General features: G+C 45.0%; 1 protein-coding gene across 1 annotated transcript in view; it reads left to right on the top strand.

Annotated features, from left to right (window-relative positions):
• The window catches only part of CSUI_005956 (p46), a 13,762-nt gene continuing 4,822 nt past the window's right edge, over nt 1-8,940 (top strand). Inside the window, exons 1-9 of the mRNA XM_068066121.1 lie at nt 1-1,255; nt 1,801-1,888; nt 3,100-3,163; nt 3,504-3,585; nt 4,626-4,684; nt 5,490-5,568; nt 6,623-6,747; nt 7,709-7,862; nt 8,583-8,646. Of these exons, the coding sequence (XP_067921893.1) occupies nt 564-1,255; nt 1,801-1,888; nt 3,100-3,163; nt 3,504-3,585; nt 4,626-4,684; nt 5,490-5,568; nt 6,623-6,747; nt 7,709-7,862; nt 8,583-8,646 (1,407 nt within the window). The 5' untranslated portion in view covers nt 1-563. The remainder of the gene's footprint in view (nt 1,256-1,800; nt 1,889-3,099; nt 3,164-3,503; nt 3,586-4,625; nt 4,685-5,489; nt 5,569-6,622; nt 6,748-7,708; nt 7,863-8,582; nt 8,647-8,940) is intronic.

The raw sequence follows: 8,940 nt of genomic DNA, 5'->3' as shown, positions 1-8,940 counted from the left end.
CATATCTTCATAGCCCTGTGCGTAGTTGTGTGGTCAAAGACATTGTTGTCAGAGTCGGATTCTGACGTTGACACCCTTTGAACTCTTGCGCGCTTCACAGCGCATGCAAGATCTACCTCCCTAACCTGCGTGCTGTGCTAGGTTCGGAAGACAGTATCAAAGTCCTAGGTAACTTCGATTGTCTTGACGTGGCACTCCCCGTCATGGCCTTTTCTTTCTTTTCCGGTGACTGCTCTGCTCTTTCTATGAAGTCTTTATCTTGAGAATGTGGTCATCACATTTCGGACAGATGCCGACGTTGCAGTGTGCGCCACCCTCCACTCCCGTCATTCACGGCTTCAGCTCTTCCTGTTCGATTTGATCGTTCCTCGTCGACCAGATTTTGTATAGCTTGGCCTATTGGGGAATTTTCCCGTGCTCGTTTTTACCTTGCTTGCGCGCCACTTTAGGTCTCACCGGCAACCTTGCTCTCTCCTATCCGATACTCTGTGTTTTCATTCGAGCCGCTCTAACCTCCCCTCTAGTCACCCTTCCTTCCCGTGCTTCACCTTTCCGCGCCTACTATGCCTACCGCTCCTAACGCAGCATCTTCGGCTGCTGCCCCCCCAGAACACCCTCCTTCCGTTTCGGATTTGTCTGGTGTAGATAATCTAAAGACTAGCAGCAGCAAGATGCTCGAACTGAAAAGCGAGCCGAATCCCAACAAGCCATGCAGCAGTGCACCTCTCCACAACTCGTCAGATTCCGCAAGCCCGGTGAAAAATGAGTCGACTCCAGAGGGTGTAAAAGGAGGAGAAAAACTTGGAAAGACTCAAGCTTCGATTGCTTCAAGTGCTTCTTCTCCAGAAAAGAGGATAGAAGGACTTCGGGCTACTAAGGATGAGAATGGCGCCGGAAGTCCTACCAAGGAGAGGTCACCTCTGCCAGGCGACACAAAGAAAGAGAGCGACTCTCTCAGGTCTCCTAGAAAGACGACTTTCCTCTTTCCTGTAACCGAGGTGGCGCAAACCTCTCCTTCACGAAAGCGACTGCGTAAGGTGGAGGAGGAGGAGACAGAAGATCAACATAGAGAAGAAGAGGACAAAGATGAAGACGAGGGAGACGAAAAAGATAGAGAAGATGAAGCGGCAGTCATCGCGGAAGAATTCAACAACTGGAAAGTGAATACAAAGGTTCTTTACGACCTGGTTCTCAATTCTACACTCGAATGGCCTTCTCTAACAGTTCAGTGGATACCTGGGCTTGCAGATGGCATGTGAGGAATCATACAACCGTACATCTTCTCCATACATTACAAAGAGGATCTATGTCACCTGCGCAATCCATACCGTTTGTGTGGACTCGCTACAAAGCCGTATATATTCAAACATACATACGACATTGGACATACATACACATATCCATATATCTACGGCTTTGTATATGTATACATATATACATATGAATATACAGTCAAGCGAACCAAAGTCCTAGCGCGCACAGGTAGAGAGGCTGTCCCTCCCGTAAGTACGCGCGCATGTATAAAGGACGGGGCGTACTGCCCGCAGAGCATCACGTCCAGTCTTCATCTCATATTCTCAAAAGCCTAGTGATAGATGCATGCAATTGTATCCATCTTTCTTCATGTTCTTCCTCCGTATCTAGTTCTATGTCCCTAGAGGGGAATAGTCGTTCCTACTGCTCAAATGTATGTATAAACATATCTATAAGCCTGCTGAATGTAGGACAGACCACCGCGTGTAAGGGAGTGTAGACTTTCCCGGGTGTGTACATCTGTGTGATACATTGTCTACCGTGCAGGGCAGGAGATAAAACAACTGTTCGGCAGAAGCTTCTCTTAGGAACTCATACAAGTGGTGACGAAGGAAATTCTCTTATTGTTATGGAGGTACGTGTAATAGCCTCTTTCTATTCAGCTGTCTCAGAGTCTTGAAACAGACTGCTTGGTCTTCTTAGAGAAGGGTTGGACGAACACGTCTCTTCATGGGAAAGGTATCAGAGTAGCGGTGCCGCTTAGAAAGGCTTTGTCTATGGTACTTGAAGAAAGAACGTCGAAGTAGGGGTTGTCTTATAACAAGAATGTTTCTCTTGCTTTCTATATAGTGCGCCGATGGAGCACATATATAGATATATATATGCAATCTTTTCGACGTCCTTCATATACATGTATGTATGCTCACGTTCTTCATCATGTGAATAAGTCGGTTCAAGTGCATATAGGCATCTTTGAGTTACTGGCTGACTGCATTCAGAATCATTCACGTCACTCTCCTATTCTTCCTACACTGGACAGCCTCTCATCTTGAACATGAATTCATGCCTTCAGGTGAAAGCTAGTGGCTGCTATGTTTGTGTTCTCCCATTCCCTGAGAGTGTCTGAAGAAGAATTCCATTCTCGGAAAGACTCGAGGAGGGGAACCAGACTCATCAACCAGTCTATATGCGTATCCCTTTGGTCCTTGTTTCTTCGCCTTGTTCTCCGCCTTCCTCTTATTCCGTTTCTCCCTCTTTTGTCTGGAAAACATCAGGACAGAGACAACATTCCTCGTCCAGGTTTCTATAGCTGTTTTCTCTTTCTTTCGCTTTTCCTACCTCCGTCTCGTGTTCTTTTGTTATACACACTCACGTCTTCTTTCCTGTCTCTTGCATAGTGCAACCCTTCTCTCAGAGAGTTCCTCTTATCTTCCCCTCGTTTTCTCTGCGCTTTTTCTTTCCAAACGCTGTTCTGAACGCTCACTTTGACAACAAGGTTCTTACCTCTGTCTCTCTGTTTCTTTTTTTTCTCGATGCTTTGAAGAATCACCTTGACAGGAAGTCCGAGCCTCTTGAATGTCCTTTCTCGTTCTTACAAACGTCGGAAAAAGAACAAGGCGATAGTTACTCACTTATATTAGGAACCTCTCAGGCTGGATGGCTCTGCCCAATCATGCTGGTCTGTCTCGTCCCACTACGCTTCGCACTTGTGTTGTCTGTCTTTTCCTCTTAGACTGAATGATTGAATGCTGAGCCGACTTTCGTTTTTCCCTACTAGATCCTGTCCTAGAGGGGAGAGTGACTCTTCATTCTTCGTTCTTCATCATTCTGATGTTCTTCTTACAGGTCTCCTTGCCTGCGTCTCCGATTGAAGACGAGGCGAAAAAAGTGTATGCAGATCGAGATTCCGGTGAGGTACAGATTCAGGTGTAGGTGCAAGGATCTCAAGCCTCTTGACTGTACATGGGCATGCAGCATGGATGCATGCAAACTGAGTCAGTACAACACTTCTAGAGGCATACAGATCTCCTCTGTTCATGAACGCTTTTTCCTCTCTGTCGATATATATGTATATATAAATGAAGGTCTGAACATAGACCGAACAAGCCACCTGTTTCGTTTAAAAGAACTTTTTTTCTCCAAGGAATTCTGAGCATGCTTTTCATAGCTGCGAAGACATTTCCTTTGAGATCATGTTTGTATCAGAAGTTTCTCCATTTGCTACTCTTCCTCGTCTTCGTCTTTTTCAGACTATGAGGGTTTTGCTTTTGGCCGCACCCCATGCAAGTTTAAAATTGTCAGAAACTTTCCTCATGAAGGAGAAGTCAACTGGTAAGTCAAATCAACACGAACAGTAGGAGAGGTACAAATGAAACAAAAGCTCACTGGGTCACGGCCCTGTAAATCTGTCGTTCTTCTTTACACGCATGCATGCATGCATGTAAAGAAGAACAGGAGAAGTTGACTGAGGGAGGATTCCCACTGTCAGGAATGGCGACTACCAGAGCTAGCTTAGAAGTATTGTTCTCCGGAGGGATGATCTTCTGTATCCAGCAGCAGCGGGATCTAGGTGAACATTTAAGTCTTCAAGATTCCTGCATAGCATTGAAGTACCGCACGCATTCAAACCTTCCATACACCGCTGGGATGAGGCATTTCGGCTGTAGGGACGGAAGGCGTGAATGAAGAGAGAGAAGGAAGGGACTAAAGCGCGGTAGTGAGAATGATGTTTCTTCTGATTCCTGACGGCTGTGAATGGAGAATATTCGGCAGTAAACAAGAAAGGGATGAATGCACGAACTTCTAGCGAGCAGTTACAGCTCTATTTATCATCGTCTAAGCTGTAGATAGACATGCAGTTCTCCGGGTGGATCAATTAATGCGGTACGACGGCACCACTAACGAGTCCCTCGATACTGTTTGTTACGGCACATCGACATGCGGCTCGATATATTTCGCTAGAGTATATCTGGCTGAGATAAGGAAACTCAAAATGATACAAACCCTTACATTGGGATCGTATCCTGCCCGAACGTGTGATCGATCTATTCAAAAGGTGTACATACAAAAATACATATACGTAACGACATATATCTGGGTAAATACATGCGTCTGCGTAAATAGATACATGCGCCTACATAGAGAAATCTACATGCGTACACACATTTACATAAACACATACCTTTCCGTATATGGACCCGAGATTCAGTTCCCTCTGCACGCGCTTGGGATACACATCTGTACCGACAGTATCCCTTGAGTGTTATCCCAAGGCCGTCTCCACTCAGTTTTCAAGCAGCAAGTCCTTGACTTTCCCCTCTCATTTGACAAAGATGAAAAGTATGTGAAAACACACCTGCATTGCCTTCCAGCGCTCGGTCTATGCCGCAGAAGTCCGACGTGGTTGCTACCCTGGCTCCTGATGGTTTTGGTAAGTCAGCGGCGCACCTGTAAGAAGTCTCATCCACCCACGTAAGGAATATACCTTCAAGGCAAGGAACAGCTTGACTGCCTGGAGACTTGCCTGCTGCCCATACTCCTGGAAAAGGTCTAGTAGCATATCATGCTTCATGTAAGGATGTGTGGTGACAGCGACGGATACTGATTGCTTGAAGGCTTGAAGCATGTAGAAGCCGGCGCGTGTCACCTGCATAAGAATTCCTCTTTCAAATACATCTGTCTATAATTATATATATACATATATCTATGATACGGTGAGTATGTGTACATCTCGTGGCATTGGAGGGTCTAAAGCAGAAGCGATCCCGTTAATTTTAGACTGTGTCTCCCTCTGTCTCTCTCTCTATATGTTTAGGCCTAGGGGTTTGTGTAGGTGCATTCTGACATAACGCCGTGATCTTCTATTGCCTAGTAAAGTGTCGAAGGGAATTCGTCTATGTTCTATAAGGCAACCGAACAGAGGGAGAGAGGCTTACATTCTGATTGAGAGGGATAAGTTTTCGCGTCTAGCCGGGAAAGGAGATTCAGAACTGACTTTCCTCTCACTAATCAGCACGATCGACACCATACGACAAAGTATCTATCTGCTTACATGGTGTATGCTTTCTCTTGATCACATAGAGCCTCCCTCACTAACTAGTCTTATGTCTAAGATTCCGAGCTAGAGGACAAGGAAAGACTTTTCTCTAGAGGAGGCCTTATCCTCTTTCTTTAAGCTAACTTTACCTCGATACCGTTTCGTTTTCTATACTTTCAATTGGCGTGGATGCATGCAGCCCACCTTTACAATATCTCTCTTCCTTCTGCAACTGCTACTGGATCTCTTCTCAAGCTCTCGGGTCACAAAGAAGAGGGGTAAACCCATCCATTGAAATCTGTTTTCTGCGCTTCCGTCCCTTCTACTTCTTTCTTCTTTTTGAAAAAGAGTAGCAGTATGGCAAGCGTCGTTTGCAGGTCACCCGTCTAATGAAGGTAGACAGATGCTTGTGTAAAGGATGTAAGGAGGGGGATGAGATTCCAAGTGGCCTCTGTATACACACCAGTTGCCCTTCTTCACGGTCGATTCTTGAGAGGGAGCCGCCTGGAGCCGAATATTCCTAAACTGTAGATCGATCAAAAGCAAGATTCAGATAGAGGGACAGATAGAGATAGCTAGCTAGACAGAGAGATAAACACATGTAGATAGATCTACATAGGAAGATAGATGAACAGACGTCACACCTATGAATGAATGCGTGATTGAATGAAACGAAGGAATCTTTTGCGATTCTAGCACGCTATGACAATAGCATAAGCCTAACCTTCTACACTAGCTCCACGCGTGTATTTACAAGCCTACTACAACACCATACATACATTGATAGATAGCTCTATCTCTATATCCTTCATGTATGCTCGTCTACCGGTGGATCGCTGATTCTCCCAACACGAAGGGATTTAGGTGTCGAATGCATGATGCTTGTCTCTCTACGGCGCCGGCTCAAGTCGGTCGTTCGTCCTTTCCTTCAAATCTCTCTTGGAGTTTTGGTTCCCGTATTTTCTCTTTGTAAGCGAGAAGCCGAGAAAGTAGAGACGGGCTGCAAGCTCTTCTGTGCAGAGATGAGCTCCCCTCTCCATTTCCATCGGGGTTTTCTCAAGAATGACCTTTCTTGGGTTCCTCCTTAGGCAGTGGCGGTAACGATCATTTTGGTTGAAGGTAACTTCTTGTTCTTCCGTTAGATTTCTCAATACGATAAGAAAGACAAGCACTAAACACCTTTTCAGAAGAGAAGAGTGAACTCACATCTGTTTTTCTCCCTCCTTGTCCTTTTTCTTTTTCTTCGTTGTCTTCTTCAGAAATCATCTAACTCCTACCTACATATATCATCCCTTCATCTGCTTTTCTTCTCTGTACTTTTTTGGCATGTAGGTTTGGGTTAGCGTGGAATCCCTCACAAGAAGGTCTTCTGGCTTCAGCCTCAAACGCAGGATCTGTGTGCTTACATGATATCAATGCTGCCCCCGGTGTACGTACACCTGCCGACGCTCCCAATGGTAAGGAGGTCGTCCTTTCTTTCTCTTCTTTCTCTCGAAAAGCGAAAATGAAACCCAAGAGAGAGAAAAGGAGACAGCTCTCTTCTAACGTTCTCTTCTTAGATATACACTCGGCAACACATTCATTATGTCTTTTTCAGTTGAAGAAAACACAAGCAGCTTCTGTTCCTCTTATGACTCTTCCACCCGTCGACGTGCTTTCTTCTGTAGCATCAGGAGTGTATCATCGTCAGACTCCTTTTCATCCAAAAAGAGGTCTATCCTGACTTCTTCTCTTCGATCTCTTTTCTCTTCTTTGTTGTTCTTCTTACGCTTCCGTTGAGAAGAAGGCGACGTGTATCAGTACTTGATCCAAGACACATCTCAAGTAGAGAAGGGATATGCTGTTTAGTATTACAGCCTCTCAAACCAGGTGTATATACAGTCTTATGAAGTATCCATTCTACGTGGTGTTCATGGCGCCGTAACGCCAAAGGCAATAGCAAGTGAGAAACCGAAGCTACATGGAAACTGGGTAGCTACTCCACTAGAATAGATAGTATACACTCCACGATAGCTAAGTTCATATACCAGTCATTGAATCCCGTCAAGGTAGCGTATGTAGATACAGATGGAGATGATGAGAGACGGCAGGGAGGAACCGGCGATGATGATCTTGACGTTATTGTCTATGATAAGGAAAGTCGATGGGCTAAACTAGGTTTATAGCTAGGTAGGACGAAAGAAAGATAGATATAGTAACGGTAGATAGGTAGACTAAAGATAGATAGATACATAGATTAAAGGGGGATAGACAGATAGATCTCATCTCTTGTACTGCTTTGAGGTTGGACTGCTATACAATCGATGCTTGGAAGCCTGCTGGCTTGTGTATCCATAGATCAGGGGTACCCTCCATTTGTTGCGGACGACCTCTTCTCTCAAGACCTCTTAACCTTGAGTGTTGTTTTGTTCTTTGTAGGAGGAAGTATCTCATCAGAGGCAAGAATCCTAGCTCCTCTGCGTACCTTCAAGTGTACAGACAGTGCAGTGAATGACTGCTGTTGGATCCCAGAAGAATCTTCTACTTCTGCTACATTACTCGCTTGCTGTCAAGACGATGGTATCATTAGCTTGTAAGAACGTTTCTTTTTCATTCTCTCACTCGTCGGTCAAGAAACGAACGTATCTCCACTCTCCCTTTCTTTTTCCCGTCTAGTTACAACTTCACCTCCTCCCTTTCATCATGCTTTGGGTACCATGCCATGACGCTTTTTTCGTGTGTGGAAAGTGAATTCCTCCTTAAGAAAGGAGAACATCACTCACATTCTATCGCGGGTCCATCAAGTGACACTACGTAGACCAAGTCTTCTACAGCCCCATATAGAAGTCAGAGATACAGGGGAGATGGTGGCTTGCTATCTCTTTCTCGAAGAAGAAGATATCCGCGTATACATCATAGCCTTCAACATGACTAGAATGCATACCATCCTTCACATCTTCGCTTAGTGAAGGTTCCTCGTTGAAGCGTAGAACAGGGGTACCTCGTGAATCCGACGTATATATGCCCACCCACTGCTCTGTACGATTCTCTATGAGTGAGATTGTCTTTCTTGACATAGTTACACACTCGTGAGCTTCACGAATTAGCAGCATCGTTCCATATCTCCCTCTCATCGTCCCTTAAAAACTTCTCTGAATTCCTATCAGAAGGTGAGGAGAATTCATCTATTCTGCACTTTCGGCTTTGTATCGACGTGTCTTGATCATGGGGTGAAAGTGGTCTTCTATACGTGTGTAAGCTATAAAGGCTGGAAGTCGATTGATCCTCCCCTCTTTTTATTTATCCGTGACAGGTGGGATACTCGGGTTGCTGCAGGAGGTGAAGCAGAAACAAAACACTCGAGACCTGTTAGTCAGGTGAGATTTCTGGAGTAGACATCGGGGTAGACAAATCTTTCACTCTCCATATGCGCTGAAAAAGTAGCTAGATAACTGGATGGTACTCGCATGTATGAAAGAGCGAGATAAGGTACTAGCTTTTTTATCACTTTCATACACAACATACACTCATCTATGTATCTGTCTCGTCATCTATCATTGTGCCGAGACTACACCGAGTGTTTCTATAGACTCACTCAACGGACGTGGATTCTTCCTTGTCAATGAAGTCATCATCATCTCACTGCTCAGCGCCTATCTATCTATCTATCT

Source organism: Cystoisospora suis, assembly GCF_002600585.1.
Source record: "Cystoisospora suis strain Wien I chromosome Unknown contig_2965, whole genome shotgun sequence".
Taxonomy (NCBI): Eukaryota; Apicomplexa; class Conoidasida; order Eucoccidiorida; family Sarcocystidae; genus Cystoisospora; species Cystoisospora suis.
The sequence above is the reverse complement of the archived record's forward strand: the minus strand, read 5'-3'. Positions and strand labels throughout refer to the sequence as shown.